Source organism: Balaenoptera borealis (genome assembly GCF_965194805.1).
Source record: "Balaenoptera borealis genome assembly, chromosome: 11".
NCBI classification, from domain to species: Eukaryota; Metazoa; Chordata; class Mammalia; order Artiodactyla; family Balaenopteridae; genus Balaenoptera; species Balaenoptera borealis.
The window spans coordinates 80,490,291-80,512,653 of record NC_138868.1 but is presented as its reverse complement, the minus strand read 5'-3'; the positions used below and the strand labels follow the sequence as shown (position 1 = coordinate 80,512,653).

Genomic DNA, 22,363 nt, shown 5'->3' with positions numbered 1-22,363 from the left:
ATATATATTTATAATTGTTATATCTTCTTCTTGGATTGATCCCTTGATCACTATGTAGTGTCCTTCCTTGTCTCTTGTAACATTCTTTATTTTAAAAATCTATTTTATCTGATATGAGTATAGCTACTCCAGCTTTCTTTTGATTTCCATTTGCATGGAATAACTTTTTCCATCCCCTCACTTTCAGTCTCTATGTGTCCCTAGGTCTGAAGTGGGTCTCTTGTAGACAGCATATAGATGGTTCTTCTTTTTGTATCCTTTCAGCAAGCCTGTGTCTTTTGGTTGGAGCATTTAATCCATTCACGTTTAAGGTAATTATCAACATGTATGTTCCTATGACCATTTTCTTAATTGTTTTGGGTTTGTTTTTGTAGATCCTTTTCTTCTCTTGGGTTTCCCACTTAGAGAAGTTCCTTTAGCATTGGTTTTAGAGCTGGTTTGGTAATGCTGAATTCTCTTAGCTTTTGCTTGTCTGTAAAGCTTTTGATTTCTCCATTGAATCTGAATGAAATCCTTGCTGGGTAGAGTAATCTTGGTTGTAGGTTCTCCACTTTCATCACTTTAAATCTATCATGCCACTCCCTTCTGCCTTGTAGAATTTCTGTTGAGAAATCAGCTGTTAACCTTACGGGAGTTCCCTTGTATGCTATTTTTCGTTTTTCTCTTGCTGCTTTCAATAATCTTTCTTTGTCTTTAATTTTTGCCAATTTGATTACTATGTGTATCGGCATTTTTCTCCTTTGGTTTATCCTGTATGGGACTCACTTCGCTTACTGGACTTGGGTGGCTATTTCCTTTCCCATGTTAGGGACGTTTTCGACTATAATCTCTTCGAATATTTTCTCTGGCCCTTTCTCTCTCTCTTCTCCTTCTGGGACCCCTATAATGCGAATGTTGTTTCGTTTAATGTTGTCCCAGAGGTCTCTTAGGCTGTCTTCATTTCTTTTCATTCTTTTTTCTTTATTCTGTTCCGCAGCAGTGAATTCCGCCATTCTGTATTCCAGGTCACTTATCCGTTCTTCTGCCTCAGTTATTCTGCTATTGATTCTTTCTAGTATAGTTTTCATTTCAGTTATTGTATTGTTCATCTCTGTTTGTTTGCTCTTTAATTCTTCTAGGTGTTTGTTAAACATTTCTTGCATTTTCTTGATCTTTGCCTCCATTGTTTTTCCGAGGTCCTGGATCATCTTCACTATCATTATTCTCAATTCTTTTTCTGGAAGGTTGCCTATCTCCACTTCATTTAGTTGTTTTTCTGGGGTTTTATCTTGTTCCTTCATCTGGTACATAGCCCTCTGCCTTTTCATCTTGTCTATCTTTCTGTGAATGTGGTTTTTGTTCCACAGGCTGCAGGATTGTAGTTCTTCTTGCTTCTGCTCTCTGCCCTCTTGGAACTGATTCTTTCTCAAGTGAGGTTCTAAATTACAACTCAAGTGAAGCAAAGGATTAAGACATGAGATAATTCCAGCATGAAATCTGTAGATACTCACATTGAGCCTGTTTTTATTTGTATCTGTTCATTTAGTCATTGGTTTATCCATTCAACACATTTTAATTGAGTAAGAAGCATGGGTCGAATCTCTAGGTATATTAAAATGAATAAGAAGCATTTTTGCACTCAATCTCTAGTACATCAGAAAGATATTTCTCCATTAGTGAATGCATTTTAAAGTAAGACCTCACTGATTAAAAGCCTGCTGATATAGTTTAATATTTTATTTAGTATACATAAATCTCATCTAGCAAAATGATGGAGAAAGGAAACACTTTAATGTTTTTCTGTGCTAATGTTTAGTTTTACTTGAAAGGCAAATCCAGTTAGAGTGCAGTAGCTAATTTTTCCCAAGAATCTATGAACTTAATGTTTCTTTAATTTTTTTACAGTAATATTTTTTAAATGTTTTGCCTCTGAACTATGGGACCACCAATTCAATCATTTAGTGCATTACTTATTGATATGTAGCATAGGCTAAATGTTAATTTATTAGTTGTACTGAATTATCTCTTGCCTGGTACTCCAATGAAATAAAACAAACATTCAAATATTTTATATTAAGTGGAATTTTGCACCCTTATTTAAAATTATTAATGTCTTATAGTAATTTTTAAATATTAGCTGATTATAGTGCAATTTAGATTTTTTTAAGTAAGGATACTTGTATCACATTAAAAATTAAGCCTGTCTCTAAAGAAATTTTAATATATCATAGTGTACCTTAGATTTCTGATTCTATAAGGAAATAAGAATCATGAAAAGGCTAGATCCAAGAGTACAACAATCTTTAAAATGTCACATTTTAATGTCTCTGTGTGTTTATCAGAATAGCAAATTACACTCCAACTCTTTTCCCTAAAAGTGTGGACCATGCTGTCCAAGCAGCATTCAAGGTTTGGAGTGATAAGACCCAACTCAAATTCACTAGAGTTTTCTGGGACACTACTGACATATAATCGTCTTCAAAAGCAGAGTTAATAATGATGAAAAGATTGTCTTTATTGAGGATGTCTCATTTTTTAATACACTCTACCTGAAGTGATAGGGTTTGTTCTTGTCTTGACAATTTTTCCACAATTATTTTCTGAGTTGTTTCCCTTTTAGAATATGGAGATTTCTTCCCCATTTGATGGGTCATTTGGACAGCGAGCGCATGCTTTTTCTCCTGGTGAGGGTCTGGGAGATGATGTTCACTTTGATGTTGATGAACTCTGGACAAATGATTCCAAAGGTAAAGGTGAATGTCCTTCAATTAGAATTGATGTAATCCTATTCACTGAACTTGTGTAATCACTGACATCAAAGAGTGGTGAAAGTTACAGAAATCCCCCATTTGGGAGAAAATTGCTTTTTCCATTTTATGTAAATAGGTTGTCAAAACATTGAGTTTTCCATCTCATATCCCCAACAGCAATTAAGGCAATAAAACAGAATCAACCAAAATGCTTTTTTAGGTCTTTGATTGTTAAGCTGACACTGCAGGGATTGTGTGGTAACACTACAGTTTGAATTGACCCAGGTTTTTTCGCTCCTATGGTTGAAGAAAGTGTAATATAGTTTGCTAATTGATCATTTAAACTTCCGTATGGTGGAAATAATTTATAGTGATTTACAAATAAAACATATTGTCATATATTCAGATATAAAGCAATGATCTTTATTTCATGTTTTGCTGCTTTATATTATATTCCTATTCTTCACTAACACTTTGACTAAATATCATATCAAGGGGTAGAAAACACAGGCATTAAATATCGATCTATAATCTCTCTTCTTTCTTATTAGAAAAACAATGTGTCACTCTGTCCCCGAGCTGGCATAGAAAATATATCCTTCATAGTAAACTAATGAACATTAGAAAAGCTTGCTGTAAAAACTTCTCTAACTTGGGCAAATGTGGAATTAGGAGGGTGTGTGTTTATATCAACTACATACTAATAGTCATGTTTGCCAAGTACTTTCTGTCAGAAGGCTTGCCTGAATCAACAAGAATTACCTTAATTGGCATGTTTATTGATTTTATGCAAATATTGCTAAATGCTTTAAAACAACCTAAAGCTTCGCACTTGAATACCCCTAGTGTGTGCATTATAGCTTGCAGTTCAGCAATTGTTTTCATAGTGCCAAAATAAACTCTGGATAAACTCCATTATCATTATTCAGATTTTAATCTTTGTAGCTACTGTACATTAGGCACTTACTATTTGCTGGGTCCTTTGGATATTAATAATATAAACAACAACAAAAGCTAATCTCTAGTACAGTGATTGAATTCTTATAATGTGCCATGTGCTTTACCATTAAATTCTCTCACTAATCCTGTAAGACTGGTTTCATTATCCCCACTTCACAGGTGAGGAATCTGTCTGGCTTTGGGGCCCATATCCACTACCAGTACAGGATTCGTTATTTCTTTTACATATTACAAACTAATTAAGATTTTTTTAAAAAATATCTTTATTGGAGTATAATTGCTTTACAATGGTGTTTTAGTTTCTGCTTTATAACAAAGTGAATCAGCTATACATATACGTATATCTCCATATCTCCTCCCTCTTGCATCTCCCTCCCATCCTCCCTATCCCACCGCTCTAGGTGGTCCCTGTGCTACATGGCTGCTTCCTACTAGCTATCTATTTTACATTTGGTAGTATATATAAGTCCATGCCACCCTCTCACTTCGTCCCAGCTTACCCTTACCCCTCTCTTTGTCCTCAAGTCCATTCTCTACATCTGTGTCTTTATTCCTGTCCTGCCCCTAGGTTCTTCAGAACCATTTTTTTTTTTTTTAGATTCCATATATATGTGTTAGCATATGGTATTTATTTTTCTCTTTCTGACTTACTTCACTCTGTATGACAGACTCTAGGTCTGTCCACCTCACTATAAATAACTCAATTTCATTTCTTTTTATGGCTGAGTAATATTCCACTGCATATATGTGCCACATCTTTTTTATCCATTCATCTGTCGATGAACACTTAGGTTGCTTCCATGTCCTGGCTATTGTAAATAGAGCTGCAATGAACATTGTGGTGCATGACTCTTTTTGAACTATCGTCTTCTCAGGGTATATGCCCAGGAGTGAGATTGCTGGGTCGTATGGTAGTTCTATTTTTAGTTTTTTAAGGAACCTCCATACTGTTCTCCATAGTGGCTGTATATACTTGTACAGTTGTGTGGTGCCCAAAATTTCTTTTTCACTGAAAGTAAAGTGACCATAGTTTTTCTCTTATTCATTACTGCCTAATAACACAGCAGTCAAAGGGCACAACAAAATCAGTAATGGAATCTCAGTGGCTCCAACCTGCACCCCTTGGGCACTTGCTGTGTCAGGGCCACTGATGAAGGTATCCTTAACAGATTTTGGTTTTTGTCCTTCTTCATTAAATATGCAACAAGGGAGAGATGTAATTAATAAGGCTTAAAGAATTTGTCTAAAAAAATCTTTTAAAAAAACTGATTTTGGTGTGGTTCTACTTACATCATCAACACTGTGTTCCTTCATAGACATTAACCTGTTTGCTGTTGCTGCACATGAATTTGGCGACAACTTGGGCCCCCATCACTCCAGGGACCCCAAGGTTCTGATGTACCTTATCTGATATACACCCACTTTAGCCAGAGGAAGATCTTCTCTGAGGATGATGTCAAAGGCATCTGGACTTTCTGTGGTTTGCTGACATTTGGTTTTCTTCTCATTCTAGAAGTATTCATTTGCCCTGCTAATCTCCTAAAACAGCTTTTCTCAATCTGTGTACTGTGGAATTCCAATGCTGCAAGAAGCAACTGAAAAGACTGTTCCAAGCTCAAATAACTGAGGGACTCATTCCAAGCTCTAGCCCTTTTCTTAGATTTCATAATGTCATGAAGCTCTAGGAAGTCCTCCAGGAAAGAAATGGTTCACAGTTGTTTAACCCAATGTCTCCTAAGTTTATTTGACCATAGACATTTCCCTCTTTTTCTCCCTCCTTCCCTCGCTACCTTTCTTCATTCCCACCATTAATATTGGTGGAACACCTCTGATATATCCCATAGAATGAGGTTTCACATCACCCCCTTTGAAAAATGCAGTCCTAAGACACATAACAGTGAGGAATGATTTTCTCCATGAGTTTGTGGAAGTCCAAATCTGACAGAATCAGGATTACCAGGTTGGCCTCCATTTACTTTTCACCCAAAATTTCAATCTTATTTCAAAAGGTATATTTTATAGTAATTTAGTTATCTCTGTACCTGTAGTTTACGATTCTCCAAATCTTTTTCCCATCTCAGAAGAGAGGCTCATAATTGTATGCTGCACTTTAGCAAATACATGGCTGGTGCAGACTACAGAATACCATTTTATAAAATCCATTCTGTTAAAATTCATATAATTTATATTAAATTCATTCCAAATTTTGTATGAGAAGAAATTTCTGGGAGCTCCCTGGTGGCCTAGGGGTTAGGATTCTGGGCTTTCATTACCGTGACCCGGGTTCAATCCCTGGTAGGGGAACTGAGATCCTGCAAGCCGTGTGGTGCATCCAAAAGAAAAAAAAAAAACACCCAGAAATTTGTATTAAAGGTGGGGTATTTATTAATTGAAATACATAATCTAATTAAAATATAACTTACCATAGAATCTAATTAATGAAGGACATGGCATCAGTCTTTGGCCAGACCTAGGAGAAAATGTTCCTTACCCATAGGTCCTGGGGACCGGGTAAAATAATTATTACATTTGCTGTCAAACTACAATTTTCATTTCATTTTCTCACTCTCTGTGAAATTTAAAAATAGGGAGCTATTATTATCCTTGTATCTGAAAATAAATATATAATTTATACATGAAGATATACATTAAACTATACAAGAAGATACAGTAAGTCAGTGCTGATTGGGACTGGAAAATGTATTACAGTTTTCCCATTTTAATCCTTATATTGTCAACTTTATCGGTCAGGATCCAACCAGGAACCAGAAATCACTTTAGGTATTAAAACAAGATTAGGAGAGAAACAGAAACAACCCACAAATTAGCAACACCGAAAACCTCTACCAGTCCCTGGGGCTAGAGGGACACAGGGAGCAGATGATGTGACCAACCCAGAACCCTGAGTGATGAGGAGTTAGAAAGCATGGTGGGGCTGCCTGGGAGGAGCTGGAACCACAGAGGGAGGGGCTGTCTACAGAGAACTGGAGACAGCCACCACTCTTCCCAAGGAAGAGAGAGGAGAGGACAAGAAATACTGGCTTTTCTCCTGCTCTCCAGTGCCTCCCTTTGGCTGACCCTACCTAGAAGCCATTTGGCAAGAGGGCCCAGGAAAAGTACTAATTAACAGAGGAAGGGTTGAATATAGGAAGTTAAGAACATCAGCTTCACCTTAAAGCTAAGCAGTGGCCCTTCCCCCAGACACACGGAAACACAGGTCAGTATTTGAGACTAAGAATTAGGAATAAGCCACAATATATGATCTGAAGACGTTTTCCTATCTCATTTTAATCTAGACATCAAAACTAGAATGCTAAGGTTATTTTACTTTTGAAAAGAATCTGAAGAAGATCAAGGGACCATGTTGGGTCATTATTTTCTTACTTTTAGGTCCAAGAAAGAGATCATTTGGTGGGCAAACGCCGAAGAAATGTGATCTAGACTTCACACTTGATGCTATTATGCAGTTACGAGGAGAAAAAATTATCTTTAAGGACACGTAAGTCAAATTTGGAGCCTAACATCAGTGGAATACCTGGGAAACACCCCAAGTTGACAGTCTTCAAATTCCCCAGTTCAGCTTTTCCCACCACTCTCCTTGTTGGCTACAGTCTGGCACACGTTTTTCCTCTTCCCTGAACAGAAGCTTTCTTCCATGCTAGTGCCTTTGTGCTTGCAGTTCCTTCTGCCTAGACTAATACTCTGCTCCCAGATATTTTCATGGCTGAGACTCTCTTGTCATCTGGTCTCAGTTTTAAGTGTATCTCCTTGGAGAGGCCTGCCTTGACATTCAGGTGAAAGTGTCCATCCCCCCAGCCCTGCCTCCAACCATTCTATAGCATCACTTCATTTTACATTCTTAATAATATTTCTAACTAGATAAACTTGCCTTTTTTTTTTTTTTTTGCAATGTCTACTTTCTCCTTCTAATATCTAAGAGTTCTCGTCAATACTGTTTATGCAATATCCTGTATGCCTATAAGAGTGCCTGGCACAATGGGTTTGCTGGGTGCTAGGTAGGTTAGTTATTGTTAATTAATGATATATATCAGGTGCTTCCTGTGTGCCAGGCACTGTTGCAAATGCCCTCAGTCCTCATATAACCTATAACACAGGTACTGTGATGATCCCATTTGTATAGTTAAGATTGAGTAACTTTTCTCCTCACTCTGCTCCAGCCACACTGGTCTCCTTGCTGCTTTCCCCAATTATACCAGCACATTCTTACCTCACGGCTATTGCACTTGCTGTTCTCTCTGCCAAGAGCATTCTTCCTCAGACAGTTCCATAGCTCATGCCTTCACTGACCTTCCCTCAGGTCTTCTCTCAAATTTCACTTCCTCAGTGATCCCTTCCCTGTCACCATATATAAATTACAACAGTCCTCCCTGAGCCCTCAACTCTCTATCTTGCTCTATTTTTCTCCTTTTCTCTCTCTCTCTCTACTAGAGTGTTCGCTTCATGAGGACCAGGATTTTGATGTGTTTTGTTCACTGTTGTATCACTGAGATTAGGGAGCTAATAAATGGCAGAGTTGGGATTTCAGTTGGTATAACTGATTCCAAGCCCTGTGCTATCCATCTCTATGTGAGCTCCACAGACTTAGCTAAGGACTGGATCCTGGAGAGGTAAAAGAAACAAACACACATCCTGTAGTCCATAACTTAGAAGGATTTCTTTGTAATTTAGTTTATATTCAGTCAGTTTATTACATTCTTAACCTTAGACATGTCCCTTGCTTGGTCATAACTTTCCAACCAAAATTAAGGTCTTTCTTTGATTCATTGTTATTAACAAGAAAAAACTTTAGGGCCTTCATGTCGTGCTAGATGAATGTCCCAAGGGAATAAGTGAGCTTGGATTTCCAGGAGACACCTAAGAGATTGATACTGCTGTCCATGAACCTAACACTGGGATGACCACCTTTTTCACTTGCAGACCAGTGCTGAAGGGATGAAATCATCTTAGCAGCCAGGTTGAGGTAGAAGCCTTTGTTGGTAGTTCATGGTTGCAGTGAATTCCTGTCTATACTTTTCTGAAATTAACTAACTAGAGCATATAGAAAAAATTTAAATGTTAACCTCTTTAATGTATAGCATTATTAAGATACATTTTGTGCATTTTTAGTTCATTCTCAATTTTATAATAGACTCAATCAAGAAAGGCAAACTATGGAAGATGGCTACCCCAAATTTATTAAAGATAACTTTCCTAGAATTGAAAATAAAATAGATGCAACGTATGACTAACCTGGCAAGTTCTTCTATTCTAGAAAGTACTGTTTTTAAAAACTTTTAAGGTTGACTGTCATCTAAATAAATCAATTTAAAGGATATATATATCCTTAAATTTTATATATATATGGGGTTATCTAAAAAATCTTGGGGTATTACAGTAAATTTTGTCTTCTAGTTTTCTCCCTATTTTCCAGTCATTATGCAATAAGTTTATTACTTTTTTGTATTTTACTTTTTAAATCAGAAAATTTATTGCTTAAAAATATGTAACAACTTCTACGTTAGTGAATTGAGGTAGCAAGGTGAGGTTAGGTTGTTTTAAAAATAGACTTTTTGATTCATTGTTTAAATATTAGGGATTTTAAAATACACTGAAACTGCTTGTTGTTAAAACCTCAGGCCCCATTTCTCGAGCTGGTTTTCATTTCTATTATTCACTGCCAAACCCTGTTTTTTTTCCTTTTCAGAGACATTTGGGCATGTATGGGCTTGAATGTGTGTTCTATTCCTGGTTGTTTTCTCTTACAGTATTTGGTTAAAGCTGGCAGAGGTGGACATTCAGTGACCACCCTTTTGAACAAAGCACAATAAAAATTAAAATTCATTTAGGAATAGAGCCCAGGAAATTGTGTCTTGACTTTCAGATGTCATACTCGAGTAAGAACTGAAAAGACTTTTATTTTTTCTTGCAGATTCTATTTATTTTTTTTGTGGATCAACCCAGTATGAATGCAGGATCTCTGAAGACTATACTATTCAAATGTTAAAAGTAAATGACCTCCTAAATTGCTGACCTTCTGCTTTGTAGCATCTAAAATAGTGGATTATGTCATGATTGTGCATAAGTAGGTTAGGTGGGGCATTCTTACACCTTAATCTAGGGTGTAAATATGATTAAGTGTTTAAATTCTAGTTTAGTTTTCTTTTTTTAAGAGCACGTGAGCCCATTTCATGGGGTCATGGGCAAAAAAAAGGACAGAATGAAAGAAAATCAGAGACTAGAGCAAAGCAACCATCAGAGAGTGTTTAAAAAAATCATTTATGCAGTTACAGAATCAAATCTTTTGCCTTTTAGAAAAATAAAGATACTACTAAGTGTCGTTGTCAACACTGATAAGTTACAATGCTCTAAGCTGAAGCCAAATTTTTTATCATAAAGGTTCTTTGATTTACAGAATTTTCATAATTTTAACCCAACTCAAATGGCCCATTGTTCCTATTATTTCATTATTTCTAATCAGAAACACCCCTGTGCTTTACTCAAGCGTTGTTCATAGACATTTTAGGTTCTCTTCTGGGTGATGTTTTGAACTTAGAAACTGATGATGACATATGTTTTAAAAAGTCCCACATTGCTTATATCTGAATCAGCAGTAGATACACATACCTGCACATATCTAATTTCGTCTACAGTTTTGCTTGCTTGTTCTACAGGTTTTCAAATTTCCCAGTGATTCGTAAGCTGCTTAGAACAATTTGTATATACCAGTTCAGCCTCTTTGTGTTTAAGTTGTCATTTGAAACCACAAACCACATCACCAGTGATAACCAGAAGGCCTGGCTTTCATTTTAATAATTAACCCGAGATAAGGACTTGTGTTGACAAGCAGTTTGTCAACACATTTCCATGTGTGACACATCCTGATCACTGTGTAAAACCAGTCCTCCGTGAACAATAGCCTACAGTCGAGCAGTCTGATGATTTTCCTAAGAAATCAATTTCTACTTTAATCTTCTGAGGAATTTTTATTTATTCCACTAGAGAAAATTGTGAAATGTGTGACAACATGTTCTCATTAAACTTTCTGTGTTTTATCTTTTGCACTGTTTATATTCTTAAATGAAACAAGAAACTAATAAAATATTAAAGCGGTTTGACATAAGCATAATTTTGAAAGTTGGAAATGGTGACATTTATTTTTATTGTTCATTAAAAATCCTTCTTTATGGGGGAGATAATATTGCAATCACCGCAAGTAAAAGGCTCTTATCTGACCCTTCATTCCATCTTCATAGCGACTAGCATAGTATCCTGCATAGTTGATGCCCAATCAGCATTCATTGATTTAATAATGAAAAGGGCTTTAAAAAAATTCTAGTTTCAGGTGGTAACATTTCTATAAATATATGAAGATCTATAAGTAGAGTTAGCCTATTTGATTCTTTTCACCCACTTTCAAACATAAAACAAAATGACACTTGTTTTTAAACTTCTTGTTCAAGGACTTCTTTTTTATTATCTAATGTGACCTTAAAAGACTATAAAAATTTATTGGTAAAAGGAAATGCTTTCTAATGAATCGATTTCTTGTAAGCTTAATAGATGAATCAAATTTGTGGATAATTTTCACTTAATCTCAAAGTTAAATGTTATACATGGAAGAGGCTTAAATCAAATTATTATTTTGCATTGCTGATTGAGCCCAAATCTAATATTGAACTCATTGGAAATAATCTATTGTAAGGATCTATTTGGCTCTATTTTGGATAAAAGCATAATGTTTCCCTCAAGTGATTGCTTACATGTGATAGGTTTTTCTGGTTTTCTCTGAGGTACTGGCTAATTTAGATTATAGCATTTTACCCACATGTTGGGATACCCCTTCCCTACTCACCTTAATCTGTCTTCATGCTCCTCCTGTTTGTCTTAGTATTTTCTGACCTAAACTTCTCTCTGACAATCACTTAAATTAACTTGCGTTTTCAATCATTCAGTCAATCTGAAGATCATGGTCCATATTTCTGGTCCATATTATAAAATGGTCCATATTATCCATTTACATCTGCAAGGGACCAGAGATGGCATTCTGATTTTATGGTATTAAATGTGTGAAGTTCTAAAGGGAATAATAGACTAGAGGCCCCTAAAGGACAGTTTTCTGGAGTTAGACCAAAGGTACTTCTATTATTCAAAATTAAAAGTGAAAATCAAGAAACTTGAAAATGGCCATAGAGTCTTAGTTTTCCTGAGCACTCCCAGAGGTGTGGGCACTAAGCAGCTCTGTTTTTGAGAAAATATCTGAGAATGGATGGAGTAGAGGTCATATTCCATGGCGGTCAAAAACATGAAGTCTACTGGCCTGGATTCAAATGCTGGTAGTAGCATTTATTAACCATATCACCTTAAACAAATATTTAACTTCTCTGTGTCTCAGATTAGTCATACGTAAAGTGAAAAACAAGCCTTCCTACAATACCTACTTCATAAGACTATTGTAAGGATTAAATGAGGTAATACCTTTTAAGTCTAGCATGCAATAATCCCTCAATATGTGTTAGCCATTATACTGTATTCCAATATACTGTATTCTAATACATTCTTCTACCTCTGCCTGGACCTGTAGGGAATTCATGCAGGGCTCCATGTTTGTTGAGAGGTCACACCAGTGCTTTTAAATTCGAGCTGCTGCACTCAATCCTGTGATGAGTCTCCAAGCTTGGTTCTGGTCCATTTCTGTGGCCTTCAGGTATATATAATATTTCCCTCTTAGGTTCTCTGGAGAAAATGAAGTTTAAAACTCACCAGGTTATAAACATTCTGGAAACAAGACTAGATTTCTTCTTACAGAAGTAAGTGTACCATCTTGATATTCTTATCTGAAAACGTAGAAGTAGCTACTTTCCTACAAAGGGGAAAACATTTTTGCCAAGTGAAGTGAAAATTTTACTCTTCCCACAATAGCCATAAATATGCTGAGGCCGTTATTTTGCCAGATGGTTTTTGAGACCCTGCTGAAATAAGAGAAGCCCTCATTTTATATTTCCCTCAAATTCTACCACAAACCACACTTCTTGGGAGGAAAAAAAGTCCCCATGTAAACATGTTTACCTTTAACTGACTAGAAAGTTGAAACTTGTCCACAAATGATGACTCACCATCATAGGCCTATAAAAGTAAAGGTACTTGCCTGTGGAAAAGCAGCAGCCTCCAGGCACAACCATTCAAGATGCACCCAGGTGTCCTGGCTGCCTTCCTCTTCTTGACTTGGACTCATTGTTGGTCCCTGCCTCTTCCCAATGATGGAGATTCTGACGATTTGTCCGAGGAAGACTTCCAGTTTGCAGAGGTAGAGTATTTTGCCAATCCCAATGGTGTGATACATTTCATAAATGTCCTTTTCTTTTAAAAGAGGATCATTTTGGTCTCTTTCCTAGAACTACCTGAAATCATACTACTATCCTCTGAATCCTGCTGGAATCCTGAAGAAGAAGGCAACAAGCTCTGTGGTTGACAGGCTTAGAGAAATGCAGTCTTTTTTCAACTTAGAGGTGACTGGCAGACTTGATGATAACATCTTAGACATCATGAAAAAACCAAGATGTGGGGTCCCTGATGTGGGTGAATACAATGTTTTTCCTCGAAATCTCAAATGGCCCAAAATGAACTTAACCTACAGGTAAATCATAGACTATCTTTCTTTAATATTTGTTATATTTTGTAATATCAGATGTCTAATTTTCAGCACAAGCTACAGGTGACAGAACACGTGTGGTCCCATTGTTTTACGTAGGCCTTAGATATTAAACTGGAAGTTAAGTAGGTCCAGGAATAACTTTAATACTGTTGATGAGAATATCTCATAGCATCTATTATTGTTACATAAACCCAGCATTATTTCTCACTGCAAATCTCAATTTATTTCTTTCAGATATGAAATCAAAATAGAGGTAAAAGTAGTTTCAAGAAAATTTGCAGATGCAGTAATCAGGCATATTTATTATAACAGTGCTAAAAATGGAGAGTTTCATTCTCTATGAACTTTACAGAACTATTTCATTTGTTTAGGCTATAGTGATACAGAACTTTTAGCATGCAGTATAAGCTTTATTAAACATCTAAATACTTTAAGATGTCAAATGGTCAAATATTTGGAGATACTCAAATATCTGATTGAATTCTTCATTTTATAGTCTTTCTATGGCATCATAATTAATAAGTTCTTGGAAACAATGGACCTTTAGTAGAACTTTTAGAGAAACCATTGCATTTTGAGTAGAAAAGCAGTATTCCAAGAAAATATATTCTAAAATAGCTTTCACCTTCCAAAATTTTGATTGAAACTTTCTCTGTTGAATAGAATTGTGAATTATACCCCTGACTTGACTCATTCTGAAGTTGAAAAGGCATTCAAAAAAGCCTTCAAAGTTTGGTCTGATGTGACACCTCTGAATTTTACCAGAATTCACAGTGGCACTGCGGATATCATGATCTCTTTTGGAACTAAAGGTAATGATGCAGAATTTTTATATTCTGCTCCTTATTTGGCTCCATTCTTTTATTCCTTCTTTCAGTTATTCATTAATTTTTACAGAATTCAACAAAAATTCACCAAGCACCTGTGCTAGGCGCTACTTCATATAATTAGAGTCTTAACTCTTGTTTTTGTGTATAGAGCATGGTGACTTCTACCCATTTGATGGACCCTCTGGTCTATTGGCTCACGCTTTTCCTCCTGGACCAAATTATGGAGGAGATGCCCATTTTGATGATGATGAAACCTGGACAAGTAGTTCCAAAGGTAGTATTTCTTATAAAGATATAATTCATGATTATCAGATTAGATTAGATTATTAACCCATTAATAAGAAGTTTAAGCATACTGTAAATTATATTTGGTATTTGATTCTATTTTCCAAAAAAGTTTAACAAGTATGATAATCTTCCACTTATTAGTCTCTACAAGTGACATTTCTATAAGCCAATATGAAACATTAAAAATGAGCAAAATCTACTAAGTCTAGTGGCTCAAGGGATACTAGCTAACTTTGAAACAGGATCAGAATGCTTTCTGTCAACCAAGGTATTATTATTGTGGATTACCTTTGACATGTTGAAGAAGTACAGTTTATTACAAATATAAATCTAAAAACTATTAAGGCTAAATATGTAGATCATAAATGAGTTGGATGTGAGTTGGAATTTTTTTTCCTTGTAGAAATATTAATGGCACAAGTGCAGTCAAATTTCTGTTCTCTGTTATATGTTACTTGCTTTAGACTTGTCTATATCACTGATTTTACAAATACCACTCTAACAAATCAATATAGTGTCTTACTTGAGAAAGCATGAGACAAAACAGATTAAATTGTATTTACAAGAGCAAAATGAAACTGACTGTTGAGTGAATTCAGTCAGTAGTTGAATCGTCAAGGCTCAAAAGAATTGGGAATGTTAATTTAGGCAGAAAAGCTAGATTATCCCAACTAGGACTTAATTTTGGAGCTATATGGACTCTTAGTTGTGAAAATTAGAGGGTAGCCTTCAAAAACAGCTACTTTTTATTATTCATTTAAATAAAAAGAATTATTTTTCCAAGAAGTAAAACTGGGCATTGAATAGTCAATGTCTCAATGCTTACATCTCCAATCTGTCTTTGGAAGGAAAGGTGAGAATTTATATATTTAAGGTCTGAATATTTCACAGGTAAGAATGATTTTAGGAGGAAAGAACAACACATAGTATTGTTAAGACATAGTCACAGTAAGCTTCAGTTTTTGGTTCCTGCATAAATTCTGGGTTTGAAATATTTAAGTGAAATGAATGAAAACATCCACAAGTCAGGATTAATTTTTCAGCTGAAGGCCAAGAATGGTACCCACTGCTAGTTATTTCAATGAAGAATTACTTGTCATTCAGATTATCATGAACTTTGATCACTCTTATGGTCTGCACAATTCACTAAATTTGTTATACATTTTCTTCATGCATAGGCTATGATAGCAAAGTGCATTCAAGGTCAAATTGAAACCACTGGCTCCAGCTTTCATGTGTTCTTTTTCTTTTAATATTTTATTATTTTTTTCCAATTTAAATTACCAGTATTAGGAGGCTCAAAAATTGGTGGAAAGAGTGACTAGAGGAAATAATGTAAATACATTGACATAGTAGTCTTCGAGAATAGAGGAAAGTTGGTCAATCACGTCCATAATTTCTGTTTCTTTAAATTCTAGAGTCTAGAGATATTCTGGAAAGGATCATTTGGTTGGAATTTGCTCCCAAGTAGATTCCTGGAGATCCTGTTTAATGCATCCTCTATGCTTGGTCATTATACCTTTGGATGATGCCTCCTATTTAGATGATGTTCTAGGCAGTACCGTAGATATGTATCACCCTATATTTTTTCCCATGAGTTTCCAGTTAAAGTCATCACTGTCTACTTTCCTCATCTGACATGAGAAAACAAAGAGCAAATCAGGATTACTAGTGTCTTCACAATAAATCTTTTTTGATTACTAATCAATGTGTTGGTACTCTGTGTAGGCAGCTATAATCAAAGAGAGCACCAAATATTTATAATGATTAAATCAATGTTTTAAATCTTCCTTTAAGCCACTGAATATTAACTTTAAAATGTGAGTTAAATAGCCAAGAAAGAGAAATGGTGACATACCAGATAGATGAGGAAAATAATATTTATTCTGTGAATTGGTCATTGGAGGACATTTTTTTCTCAGTTTCTTTGTTTTCTTATAGGCTACAACTTGTTTCTTGTTGCTGCCCATGAGTTTGGCCATTCCTTAGGTCTTGACCACTCCAAAGACCCAGGGGCACTCATGTTTCCCATATATACCTACACTGGCAAAAGCCACTTTATGCTTCCTGATGATGATGCACAAGGGATCCAGTCTCTCTATGGTAACTATTAATTTACCAGTTTAACAGCAGAAGAGATATATACATTTGTTTTCTAAATTATTAGTGAATTTACCATTACCAATATTGCTGTCCTGGTTTTGTTATTAAAACCTGGGGAAACACGCTCATTTTTTCTTTCCGAATCAAACTACCTGCTCAAGTAGAAAATATTCCATTCTCCAAAGTTTTTGCAGAATGTAACTCCTCATGTTTGTATTTTATACATTGCAGGGTACATTTGATACCCTCACAATACCTCTGACATCAGAAAGGGAAATATTTTATTCACCATTTAACCAATGAAGAAACTAAGCCTGTAGAGTTTAAATAGTGTATCGATAGCAGCACAGCTGGGTGAAACACAGCTGGATAGTAACACAGCTTTTGGGGTAGCTTTCACCCAGCTTATACAGGGAGAAAGTGAGATTTTAACCAGCTTTTACAAAATCTGGGTATTCTTTCAACTACTCCTGTTTGCCACAGTAGAAACCATTCAAGTGGCCTGTGTTAGTTTTTAACCAACATCTACAGTGGCCATTTGTAAGAATCTGTTCCTTTTTTTTTCTTCCAAATTTTCAATAATATTTACAAAATAATTAAACTTCAACCCAAACAAGCAAAAGCACCTACCATAAATGGAAGTAAAACCACAGTACACAGTCATCAGTGTAAACACTTCTAGAACACAGAGCTCAGAAAACTAGTTCAGGCCACCCCAACCTATTATTTTCCCTTCTGGATTTAAATCTACTACAGCAGCTAGTGTAGCCACAGGCAAGAATTTTGCAACTTTTACTATTTCTACAATATCTTGAATGAGGAACTTAATGATAGAACTAATAGGACCTATTTAGGGAAAAATAAGTTTAGAATTATTTTATGTACTGCACCTCTTCTGCACTCATGTGAGCTGGTGGAACATTTCCCAACATGTGGCCAGTCATACCAGAGTGGCTGAAGACCTAGCTTTTCACTGAGATGCAGTTGTGATGTGGTCAACTGATAAAGCGACATGAGCTGATGCTGACAGCTGATAAAATAGGCAAGAGAAAGAGCCCAAATGAGGGCTCCCACAGAGATAACATGCCACCAGAAATGACTTTGAGAGGAACGTGTCTCTCAATAGAAGTCCGTCAATAGGTTGTGCAAAGCATGGGGAAAATTTCCTCAAAGTCTTTTCTTCCCTCCTACCCCATTTCTATCACCAACCTCAAGAAAGCTAAATTTGTAGCTGAGATGATTCTCAAGGGTCTTGAAAGATGAAAACAGAAGGAGAAGTCCCGTAGGCAAGAACTTGGTAACCATGGAGGAAGAAAGTAGGATTACAGGTTCTTTGGAGCATTATGTAAGGGTGGCAGGACTTACTGACCTTTCTGCTCTCCATTGGCAGAATCAGGTCATCCTCAGTAACTTCTTTCACTCATTTCATGACTGCAGGTCCAGGAGATGAAGACCCCAACCCTAAACATCCCAAAACGCCAGACAAATGTGATCCTTCCTTATCCCTTGATGCCATTACCAGTCTCCGAGGAGAAACAATGATCTTTAAAGACAGGTACTCTTCATATTATTTTATAAAACCTGCATGTAACAAACATTTGTGAAGCCATGTCTTCAAATTGCCAAAACATGTGGTCAAACTTCCAAAGAAAGGTGAAGTTAGTGAAAATAATAGAACTTTGGGTAGTTTATTTACATATATGAGAGGAAATAAATAACTGATGGATAAATGTTTTACTTTTCAATGGATAATCTTGGCATTGTATAGCTTCCTTTTACATCTTTGGTTGTAGTTTTTCTTATAAAGACATATTTACAAAGTAAATATAAAAATACAATTTATTTATTTAAAAACGCAGTTATTGAAATCAATTACCATATTAGTAAGCTGTTACTCATAATTCCACATGAATTCCTTTTGATATGGAAAAACTTTGGTTCTGATGACATATATTGGAATTTAAGAGAGGAAGCACTGTACAACCTAAATCTATAGGTGATGAAAAATGAAATACTAATTTTTAATTTTGATATTGTTTTAATATCCTTACTTGTTCATTTGTTCATCTATTCAATGAATTAATTGTTCCCTCATCTGTGATCCTATAGCATTCCTATCTCCTCTACTATAGCTTTAATTTCATTGTGCTCCAGTATTTTCTCATATATCAGTTTCCCCAGGCCATGAGATCTTGGGAGCATAGTTTGTGTCACTCATGTTTTCTTTACAGAGCCCAGCACAGTGCCTGGCACATTTGCTTGCCACTTGCAAGATATGCAAAATTGAACAAAGCATGGTCCCAGCCCACAAATGACTTGGAGCCTTCACAAAGGCTCTGTGAGATTTTAGACTTCAATACTATAGGATAGAGTTAAGATAGCAACAGCTTGTTTAACTGGCACTTAAGGGAAGTGGAAATCTTTCCCCTTCACGGATGCTAGGGAATGGTTGTGTCTAACTTACCTGTATTGATGTGGAGACAGGTGGCTAGCAGGATAGACATATTGTACTTGAAAAAATGATGGCAAACTCTGCATTTTTACTTTTGTGTTAGATTCTTCTGGCGTCTGCATCCTCAGCAGGTTGACGCAGAGCTGTTTTTAACAAAATCCTTTTGGCCAGAACTTCCCAACCGTATTGATGCTGCATATGAGCACCCTTCCCATGACCTTATCTTCATCTTTAGAGGTAATCTTTCCACCAGTGAGACCTCCCACATGTCCAGAGCAGACAGTGATGAACTTGATGCTACCAGAGACTTAATAAAATGATTGTTGTCAAAAATACACCTAAATTAAGAATCGAGTATAACAAAATGGGAACCAGAAAGCACCTGAAACCTTTCTACCAAGTGTCCCCAAATTTGACAAGTAAAAAGTCTACGTTATTACTTATCATATCCACTCTTTATTTCATACCAATCATGTCAGTTTTTTTCTCTTATTTCCTCTTAAAAATTATTTACTAAGCAAATGTTATAACAATGTACATTTTGAAAAATTGAAAAAAATTATCCGTAATTCCCCTTCTGAAAAGTCAACTTATTTTATTTTCTCACTTTATTTTCTAGTCTTTCACCATATGAAATATGTATTTTAAATATTTATATTCATAATGTATATACATTTTAATATTCTACTTGTTCCCTTGACATAGGTTCTCAAATTGCTATTCCAGTTTCATGATCATAATTTATAATGGCTACATAGCATTTTACTGACATTGTTTCTATTGTTTGACTATTATAATTAATGCTATAATGAAGTCACTTTTTAGAGAAGAAAATAATTTTCTACTGGTATAAAATTTGAGTTTTCAAGTTAATTTCCTATTCCTACTGTACTGCTTATTCATACAGAAATCTTAACGTATTTTTCACCCAGTTCCAAACTTAATATTCAGAGGTAACAAATTGTCAAACTAATCATGATATTTAGTTGGCTATACTTACAGTTAGGAAACTGGCATCTTAAATCCTTTTTTTTTTGTTTGAAGAATGTGCATATTTCTGTGTTTCATAAACATGGTGACCACAAACACTGACTAATTTATTTCTAAATGTGCAAAATGAGTCTTTCTTTGTTAAATATCTACTTATGTGAGTTTTAATAGATTCCCTTGAATAATAAAACAATTCTTTTACTTATTCTAGGCAGAAAATTTTGGGCTCTTAATGGTTATGATATTCTGGAAGGTTATCCCAGAAAAATATCCGAACTGGGATTTCCAAAAGAGGTTAAAAAGATAAGTGCGGCCGTTCACTTTGAGAATACAGGGGAGACGCTCTTCTTCTCCGGAAACCAAGTCTGGAGGTATGGCAGCCATATTTACTGACCCATCATCTTGTGTCATAGAGGCAAAGTGAGTCTCGAAAATCTCTTGCTACTTAAAATTATCTCATGCAGTATTTTAAACGTCATACCAGTCATTCATTTCTCTTCCATGCCAGCTCCAGCAGGTAGCTCCTAACACAGGTATTTAAAAGTCTCAAGCTCTCTTGAAAATACACATATAATTCTTGCCCTTTCTGGGCCACTCTTCTCTTTCTTAGGCATTTGTTGTACTTCAACCATGGCACAACTCTCTCTCTTATTTTGACATCTTAATTCCTTGTAATCTTTCTCCTGGATTCTCTTTCTTGTCATCCTCTCCTAATTTACATGGAGCTTCATCTTCTGTGGCCAGAGAGGACACAAGAATAGGTACAGGAAAAGACTGAGCGAGAGAAGGCTACAATTTCTAGTCTGTTGATTCATTGGAGAGGTTGGCCAGGAAGCTGCTAGGCTTGTAGTTTGTGAAGCCAGCTCCTTTTGAAGAACAAGTAGAACAGGAATATTGAAAACACGTGTAGAGCTCAAGGCAGCATTGACATTGGCAATATTTATGAGCCCAAATCCACGTCTATATTCAGGGATGATTATCTCATAGGTACACAATAGTTGAAATTTTTAAAATGGTAACTTTACTCCCTCTATATACACACACACATATATACACTCACTATATATATATATATATATATATATATATATATATATATATATATATACATATATATATATATATATACTCATGCATGCATGTGTACACACACACACACTCTTACATATCAATACCCTTTGGTTTCTTTATTTCTGATAATGACACTTACAACTTTAAATATTACTGCCAGGTTCTACCTGCACTAGTGTTCCAGTCCGTTTACCCTATATGAGGTCTATGGCTCCGTCAAGATGGATTGCTTACCATATCTCAAATGCACTGTGCTTTTATCTCCCCATAACCTTCCCTTATGAAATTTTCTTTGCTAAAAGTCTTTCCCTACATCTCTTCTCTTTGGAAATTCTATCCACTGTTTAAAGTTAACTTGAAAGTCTTTCTTGATCACCCCATTCAAAGTTATCTCCCTTCTCATGTAACTCCCATGACATCTCATGTTTACTCTCTCATGATGTTTAGCCGCTATTGCCTAGTGTTGCAGTTTTGTGTGTATACGTCTTAGCTTTCTTGATAGTGCAGTGGTTCTTACTTTTTATCTATTGAAACATACCTCAAAAATATAAAAAACTTTCATCAGTAACAGTAGGAATATTACATCACAGGAGGCTGTTCTCTTAGGTTAATTTCTGAGTGTGTTTGGTTGGCTAGGGTGTGAGTATGTGCAGAGGAAGAGGAGTATGGAATATAAAGTTATGAGAGGGGAAAGCTGTGCTCCTCTTCCTAGTTTTATTTCCACTGTATGCCTCTATAACTTTTTGGTGCAGAAATTGAACCTTAAATAGTTTGGCATCCGTTACTGCACTTAGCAAGTTGTCTTACACACAGTGGGAGCTCAACAGATAATTGTTCAATGCATAAACATATATTTATTTCACTCTAAGAACAATTTCCTAATAATATTCTTTTATAACAGCTATGCAAATTTTGAAATGGAAATGAGCTTATAACTGTCTTTACAAAGATGGTCTTTAGGCAAGTCAAAATACCTCACCAGGTATCCACTATGTACTCAGTATTATAATTCCTAATTTTAAAAAGCTACTGGTTGTTTCAAATGGACTTAAAAATTTGAAACTTCTGTCAATTTTGAAAGCTTCCATTATATCCATTGTATTATTTCTAAAGTAATTTACCTACGACCTACTCAAGAGTTTCTTTTTCTTATTAAATAGCTATGATGAAACTAACCGTATGATGCATAAAGACTACCCCAGACTAATAGAAGAGAACTTCCCAGGAATTGGTGATAAAGTAGATGCTGTCTTCGAGAAAAATGGTAACTAGTTCCATTGCACTGACC

General features: G+C 35.6%; 1 protein-coding gene across 1 annotated transcript in view; it reads left to right on the top strand.

Annotated features, from left to right (window-relative positions):
• Positions 1–3,947: 3,947 nt before the first annotated feature.
• The window catches only part of MMP13 (matrix metallopeptidase 13), a 43,142-nt gene continuing 24,726 nt past the window's right edge, over positions 3,948–22,363 (top strand). The window contains exons 1-9 of the mRNA XM_082339972.1: positions 3,948–12,993; positions 13,082–13,323; positions 14,005–14,153; positions 14,320–14,445; positions 16,401–16,562; positions 18,000–18,117; positions 19,118–19,251; positions 20,216–20,375; positions 22,236–22,339. Of these exons, the coding sequence (XP_082196098.1) occupies positions 12,874–12,993; positions 13,082–13,323; positions 14,005–14,153; positions 14,320–14,445; positions 16,401–16,562; positions 18,000–18,117; positions 19,118–19,251; positions 20,216–20,375; positions 22,236–22,339 (1,315 nt within the window). The 5' untranslated portion in view covers positions 3,948–12,873. The remainder of the gene's footprint in view (positions 12,994–13,081; positions 13,324–14,004; positions 14,154–14,319; positions 14,446–16,400; positions 16,563–17,999; positions 18,118–19,117; positions 19,252–20,215; positions 20,376–22,235; positions 22,340–22,363) is intronic.